Here is a 20,156-nt window from a genome sequence, read left to right on the forward strand (position 1 = left end):
TACCATGGTGTAGATGGGAAGAGAAATGGAGTCGGGGTTATTTTAAAAGAAGAGTTGGCTAAGAATGTCATGGAGGTGAAAGAGTATCAGATCGAGTGATGAGGCTGAAATTTGAAATTAAGGGTGTTATGTGTAATGTGATTAGTGGCTATGCCCCACAGGTAGGATGTGACCTAGAGGTGAAAGAGAAATTCTGGAAGGAGCTAGACGAAGTAGTTCTGAGCATCCCAGACAGAGAGAGAGTCGTAATTGATTGTAATGGACATGTTGGTGAAGGTAATAGGGGTGATGAAGAAGTGATGGGTAAGTACGACATCCAGGAAAGGAACTTGGAGGGACAGATGGTGGAGGGACAGATGGTGGTAGACTTTGCAACAAGGATGCAAATGGCTGTAATGAACACATTTTCCAGAAGAGGCACGAACATAGGGTGACCTACAAGAGCGGAGGTAGAAGCACACAGGTGGATTACATCTTGTGCAGACGATGTAATCTGAAGGAGGTTACCGACTGTAAGGTAGTGGTAGGGGAGAGTGTGGCTAGACAGCATAGGATGGTGGTGGGGAGGAAAATTAGGAAGACAAAGGCAGAGAAGAGAACCATGTGGTGGATTAGATGTACGGATTAGAGACAATGGCACTGAAGAGACAACAGGAAGCAGAGCTGGAGGTGGCGGAAATTAAAATGTTGAGGTTCGCTCTTGGAGTGACCAGGTTGGATAAAATTAGAAATTAGAAATGAGCTCATCAGAGGGACAGCCAAGGTTCGATGTGTTGGAGACAAAGTTAGCGAGCGCAGACTTCAATGGTTTGGACACGTCCAGAGGAGAAATAGTGAGTATATTGGTAGAAGGAAGGATGATGAGGATGGAGCTGCCAGGCAAGAGAGCTCGAGGAAGACCAAAGAGAAGGTTGATGGATGTCGTGAGGGAAGACATGATGGCAGTTGGTGTTCGAGAGGAGGATGCAGGAGATAGGCTTACATGGAAAAGGATGACGCGCTGTGGCGACCCCTAACGGGACAAGCCCAAAGGAAAAGAAGAAGAAGCTGGAAGCGACGCTTGCGTTACTTCCGGTTTATTGTAATTTTAAATTCAATTGTTAAAATTAACTACTAAAACTCGTAATCTGAAGGTTGCTACACTTTACGAAATGTTGGCTTTTAGATTAGAGATTTACTTAAACTCAGAACACACACACAAAATACAACCAAGTGTCATTTTATGCTATATTTAATGACATCTAAGGAAACACACAGCTACAACTACAAAAAGAAAATAACACTACTGATAAAAGAAAGAAAGAAAATTTGGCGTAAATAAATGGAAAAGAGGACATCATGTGTATGGACGCTGGGCTAAAATAAATGAGCGTGTGAGCATTTAATGCATTGTGTCAGAGCGAGAGAAGGCAACGTTGGGATTTCGTGTGAAGTTAGTAATTTACCCAAAATTATTAAGCACTGATGTTGGACATCATAGTCAGGATTGCAGTGTCAACTCACAAACGCAGATCAGCTGGTCTTTGGGGGTGTCCATCTTCTTCCCCGATCACCAGTTCATTTAAGCTCATCTCACGAGTTCGGCCATTTGATCTATGATATTGTGTTGTGTATTTGTCTTTTATTACGCAGTTAAGTCCCTTCGCATTTGTCCCCAATTTCCCTGTAGTTTTCCATATATGTTATACATATCCTGTTGTGTACTGTGTGTGGTTGAGTCAAAGATATTGAACTCTGGAATTGAAAACTACCTTTACATTCAGTCTCCTCCAAAAATATTGGAATGGCAAGCCCATTTCCTTTGTTTTTTGTTGACATTTGGAAGAAGACATTTGGGTTGCAGATCAAAAGATGAATGTGACAAAAGATCAGAATTCCATCTTTTATTTCATGGTATTTACATCTAGATGTGTTAAACTACTCATGACAGAGCACCTTTTGTTTGAAGCAACCCATTTTTCAAGTCAACAAAAGAATTGGAACATGTCACTAATGTGTCTTTCTAGTTCAGGCCTTGCCTTTTACAACCCCAATTCCAATGAAGTTGTGACGTTGTGTTAAACACAAATAAAAACAGAATACAATGATTTGCAAATCATGTTCAACCTATATTTAATTGACTGCACTATAAATCCAAGATATTTAATGTTCAAACTGATAAACTTGATTGTTTTTAGCAAATAATTATTAACTTGGAATTTTATGGCTGCAACACGTTCCAAAAAAGATGGGACAGAGGGCAAAAAAGACTGATAAGCATTCCTCAACTTTCTCAAACACTTGTTTGGAACATCCCACAGGTGAACAGGCTAATTGGGAACAGGTGGGTGCTATAAAAGGAGCTTCCCTGAATTGCTCAGTCATTCACAAGCAAGGATGGGGCAAGGTTCACCTCTTGGTGAACAAGTGCATGTGAAAATAGTCGAACGGTTCAAGGACAATGTTCCTCAACGTACAATTGCAAGGAATTTAGGGATTTCATCATCTGCGCTCCATATCATCATCAAAAGGTTCAGAGAATCTGGAGAAATCACTGCATGTAAGCGGCAAGGCCGAAAACCAATATTGAATGCCCGTGACCCCCGACCCCTCAGGCGGCACTCAGGCGGCACTGCATCAAAAACCGACATCAATGTGTAAAGGCTATCACCACATGGGCTCAGGAACACTTCAGAAAACCAATTTCAGTCAATACAGTTTGACGCTACATCCGTAAGTGCAACTTGAAACTTTGCCATGCAAAGCAAAAGCCATTTAATCTCGAATGAAAAATGGAAGCCACCTCGTCCATGTTGGTGATGTGGTTGGGCTGGATTTGTTTGTCGGCAATCTTTTTACTGCAGTAGGAGTCTTTTCCTTCTAATCCGCCGGACGTTGCTGATCCATGGTAGTCCTTGCCCGGATGGATAGATGGTGCCGTTTCATAAAACGAAAGCACCAAGACGGACCTTGAAAATGTTCGATTTTCATTTCTTCTGCAAGCGTTATTGCCCTCAGTCGAATGGTGACTGTAGAGACGCTTCTCCCAGCTCTTCTTTGATCATTCATCCATTGCTCGAGTTGGTCTTCCAAATCGGGCCACCTCGCCCTGTTTCCGCGGAAACTCAGCTTCGTCTTTTTGACGAAGCGCGTTTTCCTGCTTCCTCCACTTGCGAACCACGGATTCGTTGATCTTTAATTATCTCGCGGCTGCTCGATTCCCATGTTCCTCCGCGTAACTGATAGCTTGCAGTTTAAACTGTGCTTCGTAAGTGTCTCGTCATAGATGCCATTTTCGGGGGTCGATAGCCAAACCGATGTTATTTTGCACAATGCACATACCGGCGCTATATACCTACTGGGGGCGTGCCTTTAGCGTCCTCTTTCACGCACACCCTTCCCCCTTTAACGTCCGCATGTGGTCCTCAGTCACGTCCGCCTTTCCTCTATATAAGCAGCGTGTCGGCAGGAAATGCTTCCAGTCAGTCAAGCGGAGCGCTCATCAAAGTCACACAACATTTACAGATTTTGGAACTCGGTGCACACATAAGCGTTATAAGTGCTTCTAAGTGCATAAGCATTTCTCCATTTTGGAGAAAATTTAAGACTTTTAAGTGCGCCTTATGGTCTTGAAAATACGGTATACATTTATATTTAAGTAGTTAATTTTTTTAATTACCATTACCGCCTTGTGGGTCATTTTGATATAATTTTATTCATAGCGCCAAAGACACTAAAAAAAAATTCTAATGTAGCAATTTGTTTATGCCGTATTGGTTTTTATATGGGTAATTGTCTCCAATTCTGAAACAGCCACATTTAATGTTCCAATTTATGAAGTGATTATTTAAAATGTTTCGCTTTCATAGTAAAGGCCAAAGGCAAAAGTGCAATACGGTAAAGACAAGAGCCTAAAAATAATCGGGTGAGTTGCACAATGTACATGTCTTGCCATTCAAACTCTGTGGATACAAGTGCATAAATGATCCTAACTGCTCAATAAACCCATTATACTCTTGTCTTTATACAATTGTAATAACAATAAAGACATGCAGTATTTTGGACACTTTCACAAATTCATACCCATTCATTCAGATATCAGAAATAACACCATTTATTTTTCTATCTGCTAGTGTGTGAATGCAAAACTCTGAAGACACGAAGATGAATGTGTTAAGTTTTCACCAAAAGGGCATATTAAGCAATACAACAAAGATCCTATATCAATAAATCAAATTAGAATCTTCAGAAAACGTTGCAAATAATGAAACTTCATTTCAGGCACCTAACGGTAAAAACATTTTGGCATTAAAAATTTGGAAAAATATTACTTTAGATTTTTTTTCTCTTAGAAACAGACCTTTTGATGGATAACTCCTTTCAAAAAGAAATTCAGTGGGCCATGTCTTTACCATTATTGATCAAATTATATGGAAAATAACCCTTATTTTCTTAGCCTAAAACATCCATCATATGTTAAGGCACGTCAAAGTAATGTGCTGAACACAAAGAAATTATATTTACGGCGTTATAAGCACAAGTTCGTTCAGTCTGCCAATCATCTCCTGCAGCTGAATCCTGTTCGCCAGTCTCTGTGTGTCCCTCCCCTCCAGCAGCTGTCGCTCCGTGTGAGTGAGCAGCTCTATAACCTGAGACACTGGGAGCTCATTTGTCTCCTTAACCATACCATGTAAAGTCTTAACTGAGCAACTGTTGACCGTCTTCTCAGGTTGGAATCTGGCTCTGTATGGCTGAGAGACAGACAGCAGGGGAGGGAAAGATTCAAGATAACACATGTCAGTGTCCAAGGTATCCTGAAGTCTGCATTTTCTGTCCTTAACGTCCCCTCTCCCAGTCTTCTGTCCTTTCTGTTGGGGGCAAAAAAGCACAACACAGGCCAATAAGTGCTACTTCGGAAAATCTGAATTCTCCCTATTATGATCACTAAATTCTTCTTTAAATCTCTGGACTCATAAACACTGTCTTCTATTTGGAATTGTATACAGCCCAGATTAAGAAAAACCTCTCTTCAGAGGCCTAAAAAGTCAGGTGAAATGGCCTTACCCAACGTTCAGAACTACTACTCAGTTGTTAACTTCCGAAGTCTGCTTGACTGGCGGCACTTTGACTTGGAGCCATCATATATCCAGTTTGGGTGACCATGGAGGCTCGTGCTGGAGGTACAGGAACTTCCTTACATCAGGTGCACATCTTCCTCTTACCTGTTCTGTGCCCTTCGGTGGCCCGGTTGTTAAACAGTCTTAAAATTTGGTCCCCATTCAGAAAAACCCTTGGTCTCTCGACTTTTGAGCCCCATTGCAGCCAATCACCTGTTTGCTCCATCAGATGGCTTTCGAGGTTGGCATGAACAAGGGGTGAGATGCTTTGTAGATTTATATTCAGGTGGACACTTTCCCATCCTTTCTGAGCAAACAAAAAATATGGAATTCCATCCACACATTTTTTCAGGTTTCTGCAGGTCAAACATTATGTTAAAAGTATGACAACACATTTTTCCCGTAAACCTCCAGATACTCCTCTCGATGCATTTTTATCAATCAGTACTACTCCCAAAGGTGTGCTGCTTTTTTTTGTTGGAAAGAGTCTGAACACATACATATATATATATATATATAAAAATAAACATCAATATTTTAAAACTAGAAGCTTTATTCCCTCACAGATTTCTTTACTGGTACTGTCAAGATGTTTTTCACGAAATGTGTTTTAGGCAATTCTTCCTTCATTTGGGGTGGCTCCACGCCCACTTTTTCTACTCCCACTATCTGCATACAGTTGGAATGGCAACAACTGACAAATGATCCATCCAAGTATTCTTAATGTGTACATGCAGTATTATATAGTGTCAGTTATGTCACAATTGTTGTGCATGTGTCACTGAGCACCTGCACTGTTTTCAGTCTCAGCAATACGTCCTCCAGTTTGCCGACAGCCAGTTGTCCAGGGTGGCAAGCGTCTGCAGCTCTCGTGACAATTTGCGTAGGCCTCTCAGCGACAGCGTCCTTCACATGGTAATCTACCACACTGTCCTACAAGTACACAGACAAACATGCTTCTGCATTTGTGAGAGTCTTGAGGTGTACATAAGCCAACTCACCATCCAGGTCCAGAAAACATTTTCCACCTGCTTCCACTTTAGGTACAATCCAAGAAGGTCACAAAGCTCCTGTACACCAATGCATGTCTAGTAACATACACAACGATATAGATTTACTAGACTTTGCAACATCAGCTGTGTTTTGGTGTGTGTGTGGTGAGGGGTTGTGCAGTACAGTGGGAAGTAAAGAAGTATGTGAACTCTTTGGAATAAAATTTCTGCATAAATTGGTCATGAAATATGGTCTGATCTTCATATAAACTAAAAGAATAAATAAACTGAATCTGAAATATGAACACATAAACAAACGTTTATGTGTTCATATTTTTATAAAGCACAACATGGAAATATTCACAGGACAGGGAGGGGAAAAGTAAGTAAACCTCGAGGCTACGGATTTTCCAAGTGCTTATCAGAGTCAGGTGTGAGCCAACCTGGAGTCCAATTGGAGGTGTGGCTTAAAGCTGCTCTGGCCACAATAAAACACACACCAGTTTCGAATCTTCTCGTCGAGAAGCATCGCTTGATGTGTCCAATGCCTCACTCAAAAGACCTAGGATTATGAATTGTTGACTCGCATGAAGCTAAAAAAGGTTACAAAAACAATATTCTTGCTGTTTATCAGTCCATGGTTAGACAAATTGTCTATAAATCGAGAAAGTTCATCATTGTTGCTTCTCTTCCAAGAAGTGGCCGTCCTGTAAAGGTGACTGCAAGAGCACGTCGCAGAATTTTCAGTAAAATAAAAAAAAAAAAAAAAAAAAATTAAACAAAAATTAAAAAAAAAAAAAAAACTACAGTCTCAGCTCAAGACTTACAGAAATCATAAGAACACGCCAACATCTATTAGAACAAATCTACCATCGGCAAACCATCAAACAAAAATGGGGTTCACGGGAGAACAAAGAGGAAGCTCTCTAAAACAACAAAAAAACCTTGCTGCACGTTTGGAGTTTGCAAAAGAGCACTTGGATGTTCCACAGCACTACTACAAAATATTCTGGAGACAGATGAAACCAAAGTTGAATTGTTTGGGAGGAACACACAACGTCATGTGTGGAGGAAAAAATTGTACACCACACCAACATCAAAACCTTACCCCCAACTGTGAAGCACGGTGGAGGGAGCATCATGGTATGCGTGTGCTGAACTACCTCAGGGTCTGGACATGAGATCATCAATAGAAAAATTCATTCACAAGTTTATCAAGATATTTTGCAGAACTTCATTCAGGTCAAAAGAGGATTGGCATTGCAACAGGGCAATGATCGAAACACAGAAGAAACAACAGAACTGCTTCAGAAGAAGAAAATGCGTGTTCTGGCGTGGTTTAGTCATAGTCCTGACTGCAACTCAATTGAGATGCTGCAGCATGACCTCGAACTATTCGCACCAGATATCCCAGGAATTTGCTGATCTGCAACACTTTTGTCAATAGGAAAGGGACAAAATTCATCCCTTTCGTTGTGCATGTCTCATCTACAAGTACAGGAAACGTTTGGTGGAGGTTATTGCTGCCTAAGGAAAGTCAACTAGATATAAAATCCAAGGGTTCGCTTACTTTCTCCATGCTGTCCTGTGAATGTTTATGTCTATAAAAATATATAAATAAAAATATGAAAACACATGATTGTTTGTGTGGTATTAGTTTTGACAGATGGTTTCTTTAGTCTTGTGATTTGGATGAAGATCAGTCAGTCCACATTTGATTACCAATACCAATTGAATAAATGGGCTCTCATACTTTTTCCTCCCAATGTAAATGAAGAAACTCTCCTCCCAACCAATACATTGTTTTACTGTACAGTGATTAACTTATTTGTACATTTATATTACAATGAATACATTAGTATGTAAAAAGCATGAAAAAAAAATAAAATTCTAACAATTTGGAGGTCAGACAGCATCCCAAATCAGATAGTGTTTGACCTATAAAGGTTCTATTGTATTATAATTTCACTTTTTAAGAAGGACTCTGCATGTCAACAAACATCATTGCAGAATTCAAATGAAAAAAAGAACATATCTAAAAATAAAACAGATTTTAAGGCTTGATAGAATTAAAGCTTTAACATACATTAACATACATGTTGAAGTAAGAATCTATTGTTGTATCTGATTACAGGCGGTAATCTCTGCACACACCTCATTCAGTGCTGTACAAGTTTGACCCGAGGAAGATAATCCAGAAGGTAGGCTTGTAGAAAAAACCTAAGAAATGAACAATTAAAAATATATCAGTTAAGAATTCATTTAGCGTGTACATTTGAATTCATCCATCCATTTTGTACTGCGTATCCGTGGTCGGGTAGCTTTAGCAGGGACACCCAGACTTCCCTCTCCCCAGCCACTTCATCCAGCTCTTCCGGGGGGATCCCAAGGCATTCCCAGGCCTGCCGAAAGACGTAGTCTCTGCTGCGTGTCCTGGGTCGTCCCCGGGGTCTCCTCCCGGTGGGACGAGCCCGGAACACCTCACCAGGGAGGTGTCCGGGAGGCATCCGAATCAGATGCCCCAGCCACCTCATCTGGCTCCTCTCGATGTGGAGGAGCAGCGGCTCTACTCTAAGATCCTCCCAGATGACCGAGCTTCTCACCCTATCTCAAAGAGAGAGCCCAGACACCCTGCAGAGGAAACTCATTTTGGCCGCTTGTATCCAGGATCTTGTTCTTTCGGTCACGACCCACAGCTCGTGACCATAGGTGAGGGTAGGAACATAGATCGACCGGTAAATTGAGAGCTTCGCCTTTCGATTTAGCTCCTTCTTTACCACAAAGGACCGATACAAAGTCCGCATCACTGCAGACGCTGTACAATCCGCCTGTCGATCTCCCGTTCCATTTTTCCCTCACTCGTGAACAAGTGAACTCTTGAACTCGTCCCCTTGGGGCAGGATCTCATTCCCGACCTGGAGAGGGCACGCCACCCTTTTCCGAATGAGGACCATGGTCTCAGTATTCTCCCCACGACACACCGTCCCGAGTCAAGGTCAGGAGCGCCCCATCCCCACTATACACAGTGTTGATGGTGAACTGCTCCTCCTGAGACGCCGGATGCTTGACGGCATTCCTCACCGTTGGTGTCCACCAACGTGTTCGGGGATTGCCGCCACAACAGGCACCGACCACCTTACGGACACAGCTCCCAACGGCCGCCTCAGCAATGGAGATGCCGAACATGGTCCACTCAGACACGATGTTCCTTCCAATCACGCCCTTCCTTCACTGTCATTGCCCTCTCATCACCAGAGTGTCCAAGACATGCGGCCGCAAGTCCGATGACACGACCATAAAGCCGATCATCGAACTGCGATCTAGGGTGTCCTGGTGCCAAGTGCACGTGGGGACACCCTTATGCTTGAACATGGTGTTCATTATGGACAATCCGTGATGAGCACAGAAGTCCAATAACAGAACACCACTTGGGTTCTGATCAGGGGGGGGGGGGGGGGGGGGGGGGGGGGGGGGGCGTTCCTCCAAATCACGCCCTTCAAGGCCTTACTGTCATTGCCCACGTGAGAATTGAAGTCCCCCAGCAGAACGATGGAGTCCCCTGCGGGAGCGCTCTCCAGCGCCCCCTCCAAGGACTCCAAAAAGGGTGGTACTCTGAAGTGCTGTTTGGTGCATAGGCACAAACAACAGTCAGGACCCGTCCCCCCCACCCGAAGGCGGAGGGAGGCTACCCTCTCGTCCACCGGGGTGAACCCCAACGTACAGGAACCGAGCCGGGGGGCAATAAGTATACCCACACCTGCTCGGCGCCTCTCACCGTGAGCAACTCCAGAGTGGAAGAGAGTCCAATCCCTCTCGAGAGGACTGGTACCAGAGCCCAAGCTGTGTCTTGAGGCGAGTCCGACTATATCTAGTCGGAACTTCTCGACCTCACACACCAGCTTGAGCTGCTTCCCTGCCAGAGAGGTGACATTCCACGTACCTAGGAGCCAGCTTCTGTCGCTGGGGATCGGATCGCCAAGGTCCCTGCCTTCGGCCACTGCCCAGCTCGCACTGCAGCCGACCCCTGTAACCCCTCCAACAGGTGGTGAGACCATGGCAAGGGGCACACGTTACCCTTTCGGGCTGTGCTCGGCCGGGCCCCATAGGTGCAGGCCGGGCCACCAGGCACTCTCCTTCGAGCCCCACCTCCTGGCCTGACTCCAGAGTGGGGCCCCGGTGACACGCATCCGGGCAAGGGAAACCTAGATCCATTTGTTTCTTTCTTCATCGGAGTTTTTGGAGCCGTGCTTTGTCTGGTCCCTCACCTAGGACCTGTTTGCCATGGGTGACCCTACCAGGGGCGTGAAGCCCCAGACAATTGAGCTCCTAGGATTATTTGGACACACAAACCCCTCCACCACAATAAGGTGACGGCTTCCAGGAGGGGACATTTTATTCATTTTATGATTTAGTTTAGCAAGTTAGAGAAGATGAACCTCCTCACAGTATGTAACAAAGCGGCTCGCTCATCGTGCATGGACAGCAGTATCCGTCCCTGGTGTTTCAGGCAACCAATGAGCCACTGAAGTCTTCTCACTGAGCTGCACTCGACCAGGGGATCAAGAGGAATCTCAACTTGCATCTAAAAATACAGAAACCAAGATCTCAACTATAGTCACACAACCGTCAAACCGTTAGGTACACTTGTGGGCGGCGTGGCGCTGAGGGTAAGAGTACGCCCTGAAACCGCAGGGTCGCAGGTTTGTATCCCCGCCTGGGCACATGTAGTTGTGTCCCTGGGCAAGAGACTTAACCCACATTGCCCACGAATGAATGTGGTAGGATGTTTGGTGGTGGTCGGAGGGGCCGAAGGTGCAGAATTGCCTCCCTACTTTTGTCAGACTGCCCCTGGGCTGCTGTGGCTACAACTATTAGCTTACCACCCACAGGGCGTTACTGAGGAGTGAATGAATAATGTGTGACATTGTAAAGTGGCTAGAAAAGCACTACAGAAGTGTTATGTATTATTATGATTACTTACAAATCAAAGGCTACATAAGGTTTTCCTTTTCAAACAACTTTCGTTCTGGATCTTTATACAGATTTTGCAACAAAATCTTTGCCAACGCCCCACGCTTCCACAAACTCATGGAAATGCATCCCATGCCAGGTGTGTGAAAGTCAGCTGTGTGAACAAATGGCCCCACAGATTTAAATGCATACTTTATTCACTTTTGTTGACAGCTTGGATTTTGCCACAGCCTGTGCTCTTGAGAATAAGTGTAACATTGCGGTTGTAGTTTGCAGAGGTATCGGACTGCACTGCATCCTCCTCCTCCTGCATTCTAAGAGCTGATGTTTGACATCCATATTTAGCTACACTGGAGCACACTTCTACGCCACTGCAAACTAGAAAGCCAATGTTACAAAAAATTTTCCCTCTTTTAAAGTGTCGTTCAAAACTTAATAGAATTATCTTTGGCGACATGGGAGAAGTATGGTTAGCACTGCTGCCTCACTGGAAGAGGTTTTGACATGTTCTCCTCATGCTTGAATTGGGATTCATTCAGGATTCCCCGCAACCAAAAACATAAGGTTAAATTCCAGTCAGTCTGATCTGGATTCCATGGTTTCTGCCTACTGCTCCTCGGGAAAAGGTTTAATGCAGAATCAAATTTTGATACAACTTTAAAACTGGATCTCATTATGACCTAACCTGCATGTGTAGCAAATTATGGTTCCAAGGACTGTGCAAATACTGAATGGTGTGTACTGAGTGTGTACAAAGGAACAGTGGTAACTGTTCTGGTCAGACTTACAAGTATGGGCGGGAGTAGTGTTTTGTCCAGTTGTTGTACACGTTGGGTCAGAAGTTTCTCTAGCGTTCCAGCAGCAAGTACCCAGCCAAGTGCCAGAAGGAGCTCCCGACTAGAGACTCCTCCCACCGCCCTCCCATACATCCAGCCAGCATAGTAACCACTCTGCCACAGGCCTGTGCTCACCAGCATCCTATGCTCAGCGGTGACTACAGAGTACAAACACCACAGAGGAAAACCTTAATCAACTCTACTAGAACGAAATTCTGATTCTAACAGTTCCGATTGGCATGTTGACATTATTACATCATGAAAGCCCTGTACGTCTGTAAAAACCTGCAATTGACCGTTTATCATCTGTGTGCAGCCAGCAGAGGACACAGTTGTCGTCTGGAGGATGTTGGCTAGCAGCTGCCAGAGTCGATCCTCCTGGAAAACAATAAGAAACCAAAAGAAAATATATGTATATACAGTGTAACTATGGGGATTTTGTAACGACTGCGAATTATTCTAGCTGAGCAGTTGACCTGTCTGAACATACACCCAGCAACCAGATTTGGCACACTAGCACAATCTAATGACATCCATTACGGGCGCTTTGTCTAAAAAGCTGCTTCAAGAGAAAAAAGGCACAAATTGTTGACAAATTCAGGGAGCTTCGAATTTACCAATATTAAACTCAACTTTATTTATAGAGCACTTTAACATGCGCAGCTGTACATAAAACACAAAAGAAAATAATTAAAATAATACAATATACAATGTACACGATCACCCTTTAGATTGGGATTTAGCATACACGTCGTGCAGAGTTCTATTCCGTCTTGCTGCACAGGCTACACGTTGTGTGAAGCTGTTAGTAGATGAGGGAGACATGCTCAATATGTCACAATATGCTTGTCATTACTGTAATAGTAGTGAGGTGGGGGCTTCTGCTTCACAGCAGGAAGGCTGTAGATGTAAATCTGTGCCAAACCTGTATAAATTCCGATACAGTGCAATTCTACATCATTGCACGCAACATCCACATCAAACTAAAATGTATCCTCTCTCTCTCTCATACACACACATATATATATATATATATATATATATATATAGAAAGAGAGAGAGATGCTCAATTGGGTTTAAGTCGGGGCTCTGGCTGGGCCATTCAACGACAGTCACTGAGTTTTTATGAAGCCACTCCTTCGTTATTTTAGCTGTGTGCTTTGGGTTATTGTCTTGTTGGAAGGTGAACCTTCGGCCCAGTGTAAGGTCCTGAGCACTCTGGAGAAGGTTTTCGTCCAGGATATCCCTGTACTTGGCCTCATTCATCTTTCCTTCGATTGCAACCAGTCGTCCCATCCCTGCAGCTGAAAAACACCCCCACAGCATGATGCTGCCACCACCATGCTTCACTGCTGGGACTGTATGGATATTTGACGTCTAAATCAATGGCAGTGAATGTGTTTTAATAAAAACATTTTTAAAAACTTGAATAGGTGAATCCACGGGTGCAACACCGAGAATATGCAGGGGTCCACTATCGCTGTCGTTTTAAAGTACTTTTGCCTTGGACAAATGACCTCACTTTTGCCAATCGTGTATGGGGTTTCTCAATAGAGAACTCTACAACTCAGCCACCAATATCCACGAGTGAATTACAGATATTTGCAACTGAATTGTAGACATTTGTAACTCCAGTTTGAATGATCTACCACGCCATTTTCACTCATCATAATTCCAGTTACAGATATCTACGTCGGTTTGCCAAGTTAAAACTTAAGATATCTGAAAAGGGACATGTAGATATTTTAAATGTAAATCTTAAACTTCAAAATATCTTGAATTGGAATTATAACTAGTAAGAATCAAATAGTAGATATCTCAAACTGGAGTTAGAGATATCTACAATTCTGTCACAGATGTCTGTAATTCACAGCAGATATCTACAAATGAACTGTAGATATCTACAATGACAATCCATGAATAGCGAAAGTGATGTCATTTGTCCTTGGTGAAATTACGAGGCCATTACATACATTAAGAGGTGGGAGTAAGTCACATATGTGCAAGTCACAAGCAAGTCTCAAGTCATAACCTTCAAGTCTCAAGCAAGTCCCAAGTCGGGGGGAAGTCGAGTCGCCACTAAATTTCAAGCAAGTCGACTTAAGTCATTATTTGGTTAAAGCAAGTCAAAAATCAAGTCCATATATTGGAGTGGTAATAAAATGTTTTTTTCAATTTCTTTCTCCATAAATAACACTGAAAAAAGTATTCACGCTTTATAATTGAGTCTTATTATTGATACAATAATATTTAAATGAACAACAACCGGAGTTATGATTGATTGAATTTATTGCACTGAATTGTTTTAAAGTTGCATTTAAAACTCAATTTAACTCTACTTTATTTCTGAACAAACTATGCTGTGTACTTTTTGGTGACAGCCTTGTAACTCCTACGGTTCTTGAGAGAACTCGAAGCAAAAGCCAAGAATTTCTCTGTTGTTCAAATATAATTAGATGTGTAACTAATGGGCTAAAGGAGAATGAAAGAGATTCACAATTGAGGGAATAATACATGACAAAAATGTTCCCATGCTTAAAAAAAAAAAGTAATGTGAACAAAATCTGCATTCCTTCTGTGTCCTCCTCTTTAATTAAATCACTGTCGGGTTTATTTATTTATACATTTATTTAGAAGCACTGACACTTGACAATTGTCACGAGAATAAAGGTTATGTTTCATATTCTGTGGTCTCAATTTTAAAAACATAGCGCAGACAGATTTATAACGACGGATGACATTTTGATGGTGACACTTCAATAAACACTTTCAGTTGTATGAAAATTATATTCACATGTAGCGACTCACAATTTGTACTGTACTTAGGAATAGTGGAACACACTATACAAAGGACATTTTTAATTGCTGTGATCGTACTGCAAAGTGATCAGAATCATCTTTATTTGCCAAGTATGTCCAAAACACACAAGGAGTTTGTCTCCGGTAGTTGGAGCCGCTCAAGTACAACAGAGAGTCAATTTACAGAACCCTTTGGAGACATAAAGACATTGACAAAAAACAATTGTGCAAAAAGATGCAGAGTCCTCTAGCACTTAGAGCAGTTCGAATGACTAATATTGCAATAGTCCGGTGCAATGACCATAGTGCAAAGGGCGCCGAGACTTCAAGGAGTGTATGCGGTTTAAAGTGACGAGTAGTGCGATCATCTGGGACAATGATGGTTGTGCAAATGTTACAGATACTCCTCAATCAGTGTGCAAATGGAGCAGATGCTACTCTGGCATGAGTGGCCAGTATATGCAAATAGTGCAGCATGGCGAGACAACTACAGTGAGTGCACGAGTAATACATAATTGGCCCCACAGAAATGTGACAACGAACTCAAGTCAAAAAATTGCCAGCTTGTTGTAATGGAGTTATAGGTTACGTGTTTAAGAAGTTGATCGCAAGAGGGAAGAAGCTGTTGGAATGTCTACTAGTTCTAGTTTGCATTGATCGGTAGCGCCTACCTGAGGGAAGGAGCTGGAAGAGCCGGTGACCGGGGTGCGGAGGGTCCGAGAGGATTTTGCACGCCCTTGTCTTAGTTCTGGCAGCGTGCAAGTCCTCAAGGGTGTGTAGGGGGGTACCGACAATCCTTTCAGCAGTTTTTATTGTCCTTTGCAGTCTGAGTTTGTGCTTTTTTGTAGCAGCACCAAACCAGACTGTGATGGAAGAACACAGGACTGATTCGATGACCGCTGTGTAGAACTGTCTCAGCAGCTCCGGTGGCAGGCCGTGCTTTCTCAGAAGCCGCAGGAAGTACATCCTCTGCTGGGCCTTTTTGAGGACGGAGTTGATGTTGGTCGCCCACTTCAGGTCCTGAGAGATTGTAATTCCCAGGAACTTGAAGGTCTCGACGGTTGACACAAGGCAGCTGGACAACGTGAGGGGCAGCTGTGGCGAAGGATGCCTCCTGAAGTCCACGATCATCTCTACCGTCTTGAGCGTGTTCAGCTCCAGGTTGTGTCGGCCGCACCACAGCTCCAGCCGCTCCGCTTCCTGTCGATATGCAGACTCGTCACCGTCCTTGATGAGGCCGATGACAGTGGTGTCATCTGCAAACTTCAGGAGCTTGACAGTCGGGTTCGCTGAGGTGCAGTCGTTCGTGTAGAGAGAGAAGAGCAGCGGAGAGAGGACACACCCTTGGGGCACCCCAGTGCTGATGCTGCGTGTGGATGAGGTGGCCTCCCCCAGCCTGACCTGCTGTGTCCTGCCCGTCAGAAAGCTGTAAATCCACTGGCAGATGGCAGGTGAGACGCTGAGCTGGAGAAGCTTGGATGAAAAGAGTTCAGGGATGATGGTGTTGAACGCTGAGCTGAAGTCCACAAACAGGATCCTCGCGTAGGTCCCTGCACTGTCGAGGTGTTCTAGGATGAAGTGCAGTCCCATGTTGACTGCATCATCCGCAGACCTGTTCGCTTGGTAGGCAAACTGCAGGGGGTCCAGCAGGGGACCTGTGACACTCTTGAGGTGGTCCAGCACGAGACGTTCGAAGGACTTCATGACCACAGATGTCAAAGCGACAGGCCTGTAGTCATTCAGACCCGAGATTGCAGGTTTCTTGGGGACTGGAATGATGGTGGAGCGTTTGAAACAGGATGGAACTTCGCACATTTCCAGAGATCTTTTGAAGATCTGAGTGAAAACTGGAACGAGCTGGTCCGCGCAGACTTTGAGGCAGGATGGGGACACATGGTCCGGGCCTGCCGATTTGTTAATCTTTTGTTGTTTGAAGATGCGTCTCACATCCTGTTCATGGATGGTTAACGCAGAAGTCCGAGGTGTGGTTGTGGTCGCGGGTGCGGCCGGGTGGGTGTGTGGAGTGAAACTGTCCTTTTCAAATCTGCAGTAGAAGGTATTCAAGTCGTTGGCTAGTGTGCTATTGTTCTCAGCTTGGGGGGATCGTCGCTTGTAATTAGTCAGCGATTGGAATGCATGCCAGACTGATTTAGAGTCGTTTGCGCTAAACTGATTTTCCAACTTTGCTGCATAGATCCTCTTTGCAATGTTAATTTCTTTCATCAGCTGGTTTCTAGCTCGATTATACAGGGTCCTGTCCCCGCTCTGATATGCGTCCTCTTTAGCTTGGCGAAGCTGCTTAAGTTTAGCAGTGAACCACAGCTTGTTGTTGTTGAATGTGCGAAATGATTTTGTTGGTACACAAACCTCTTCACAGAAACTGATATAGGATGTGACAGTGTCCGTATATTCATCCAGGCTTCCAGCTGAATTTTCAAAGACACACCAGTCTGTGCAGTCTAAAGAGCTTTGAAGTTCCATCTTTGCTTCATTGGTCCACTTTTTGACTGTTTTCACTGTTGGCTTCGCACATTTAAGTTCTTGCCTGTACGTCGGTATTAAGTGAATTAAGCAGTGATCAGACGAGCCCAGGGCTGCACGAGGTATAGCACGGTATGCGTTTTTTACCGTTGTGTAGCAGTGGTCTAAAGTATTATTTTTCCTGGTAGGACAGTCGATGTGCTGCTTGTATTTAGGGAGTTCGTGGTTGAGTTTAGCTTTGTTAAAGTCCCCGAGAATAATGAGTGGTGAGTCCGGGTGTTTTTTTTCAATTTCGTTGACTTGTTCGGCGAGCGTTAGCAGTGCGGCGTTCGTGTTAGCTTGAGGCGGTATGTAGACTCCAGCCAGTATGAATGATGCGAACTCACATGGCGAGTAGAATGGTTTACAGTTTAAAAATAGTGTGTGCTGAGCACCGTGACATCCGTACACCATTTTTCATTGATATAGAAGCATATCCCGCCGCCCTTTGTTTTCCCCGATGATTCCATGTCGCGGTCCGCTCGATGAATGTTGAAGCCGGGAAGCATGACGGCGCCATCGGGTACAGCGTCGCAAAGCCAGGTCTCCGTGAAGCACATGGCCGCGGAACGTCCGAAGTCATTACTGGTCTTTAACAGAAGATGAAGCTCGTCCATTTTGTTGGTTAGGGAGCTTACATTCGTGAGGTGGATCGACGGGAAACGCCAATCTGTGTCCTTTCTTGAGGAGTTTCATCTGAATGCCGAACCATTTCCCTCTGTGGCGCCGCTTCCGTCTCCATGCGCCGAAAACCGCGGACGCTGCTCCGGTGAGTAACTCGGGGAAAAAGAAAGTCCGGAGTAGCCTCCTTGATGGTTAGCAGGTCTCCCCTTGTGTAAGTGAGTCGTGTAAGGTCTCCAAAGACGAACAAAAAACACAAAAACAAAAACAATTCTAGAGAGCGCGTTACCGAGGCGACCACACTGGTAGGCGCCATCTTGGGATTATTCCTCCAAGTATTGTATAGGCCAGCTGTACACGGAGGAATCCGTGTACAGCTGGCCTATACTGCACTTGGCATTTTCTAGCTCTTTCGTCATGCCAGCAAACGTCTCTGCAACTTTTTTGGGGCATTTTCTAGCTCTTTCGTCGTGCCAGAAAACGTCTCTGCAACTTATTTTTCTATCTCAACAACACTAGAGATGTCGCTTTATTTCTGAATTCAGAGGTTGGTATTATATTTTAGTATCTTACTGCTCTAGAGTCCATGAGAGAGAGGGAAAAAAGATAATTTTGTGCGCCTATGAACTGAAACGAAAGGTTCCGACAAGTTATATCATAAAGCATCCCACCCCTAGTTATGTTACTTAGCTGTACTAAAATGTTTACAATCAGAGCATTTTTTAATCATCCCAAACCAGTCTATGAAACTTAATGTTTGACCAGCTAGCTAAACGGTTAAATTGGCTTACCCGTCTTTGTGAGTTTTGTAGTGACGAACTTCGACGTCGTCGTTGCTGTGTCTTTAATGTGCCAGTTGCATGCCATGCAGATTGCCACCCCCTTTTTGCAGAATTATTCAACAACATAATCCTTGAATACAAATTGTAGTGTCTTTGGAGCTCCTTCCCTCATTGTTCATGCAGGTGGCTGTCACACTGGCAAGGTTGGCGCGAATGACAACCGCCCCAAGCCCAAATTGTTTCTTACTTTCCCCCCCAAAAAAAGAAACCGTCTCAATTAAAATTCTGATTTCCAACTCTAAACAAGATGACTTGTCAAGTCATTTTGTTCAAGTCACAGTCAGGTTTCTCCGCCACCAAGAAAAAGTCTTTCTGAAGAATTTGGCAGGCAAGCGGAAAGTCATAAAACTGGCAACTCAAGTGGACTCGAGTCAAGTCATTTGACTCTAGTCCCCCCCAATCTCTGTTACTGGCTGTTAAATGTTAAGGCTTGCCATAAAAATTCATTTGTGATGTAAACATAATGGAGAGGAGCAGATGGAAATATTGACAAGGAGCTAAGATTCACATTCACCGAGCTTGTGTGATCATTCCCTTTTCAAATATGACTAACATTTACCAGAAAATAATCACTTAACACAGTCCTAAATCAAACGGAGACAATATTTATTTACCAGAAAATAAAAATCACTTAACACTGTCCTAAACCAATTATTATTGTTTTGGCTACAGTCAGTCACAAGAACTGTATCAATTTTATTTTTTTCCCCCAAAAGTCCCAAATCTTGAATATTTTTTATGTTTGTTTTTATTAATTTTATATTAAAAAGCAATCCAAAATAGCAACTACAACGTACTGCGACCACTTTTTAAACAATAAATGTATTATTTTTAAACCATCAATTTGTATCACGTGAGAGTGCAAAGCAAGGTACTTAAAGGTACCGTACCTTGGTAGTTAAGGCTACTGTGCATTCTTGTCCCGGACACATCTTGTTAGGTGATGAAATGTTTAAGACTATTTGCAACCCTGTCTGACATTGCGCAGTTTCCCTTCGGGCACACTCGTCACACGAATGTGCACTAGAATAGCGAGACACTTACCACGTCGACTTCGCCAAACTTCGCCCGTCTAAACGTCTCCGGCGTCGGGACATGTTGAAGTCCGGTAGCCGTCAGTAATTTACACAAAGTTCCAATCACCTGCTTTACCTCCACACTCGCTTTGTGGCGCTGCATTACACCACGCAGCAAAACATGATTCATTTGTGTAAATCATGCGCTGCAAAGGAAAAATCTGAAGTGTTCATTCTTCTTCGTTTTTAAATTCATGGCAGGTTGGACGATAGTAGGATCATTACCACCCTCTTCAGGACATTAATATAACATCAACTTATTTTCTCAAACGTCATTGTACCTTTTTCCCGACCAAATGTTTATTCCCAGACAGTTTTGCAGAGTAAATGTCTGTTACCATATTGAATTAATATTATAAAACATCAGCAAGCCCATATGCTTCCGGAGTAAATAGACATCCAC

The 20,156-nt window shown here is 43.6% G+C and overlaps 1 protein-coding gene across 10 annotated transcripts; it reads right to left on the reverse strand.

The window, feature by feature from the left end:
* Positions 1-4,077: 4,077 nt before the first annotated feature.
* On the reverse strand, positions 4,078-19,924 carry tedc1 (tubulin epsilon and delta complex 1). Of its 10 annotated transcripts, XM_061696588.1 has the most exons (10): positions 19,722-19,924; positions 12,192-12,273; positions 11,848-12,053; positions 10,533-10,670; positions 8,243-8,308; positions 6,098-6,184; positions 5,886-6,029; positions 5,310-5,403; positions 5,044-5,153; positions 4,759-4,847 (listed from the first exon to the last, which is right to left on the reverse strand). In XM_061696588.1, exons 1-9 carry the CDS (start codon positions 19,881-19,883, stop codon positions 5,071-5,073), a joined length of 1,062 nt encoding a protein of 353 aa, XP_061552572.1. In that variant the 5' UTR covers positions 19,884-19,924; the 3' UTR covers positions 4,759-4,847; positions 5,044-5,070. The 10 variants fall into 10 exon arrangements, with proteins under 10 accessions (XP_061552566.1, XP_061552565.1, XP_061552569.1 ...); XM_061696581.1 differs by lacking the exon at positions 5,044-5,153 and having other exon boundaries at positions 4,526-4,847; positions 5,310-5,452; XM_061696590.1 differs by lacking the exon at positions 5,044-5,153 and having other exon boundaries at positions 4,729-4,847.
* Positions 19,925-20,156: the final 232 nt, after the last annotated feature.

This window comes from Phycodurus eques, chromosome 14 (genome assembly GCF_024500275.1).
Source record: "Phycodurus eques isolate BA_2022a chromosome 14, UOR_Pequ_1.1, whole genome shotgun sequence".
Classification (NCBI taxonomy): Eukaryota; Metazoa; Chordata; class Actinopteri; order Syngnathiformes; family Syngnathidae; genus Phycodurus; species Phycodurus eques.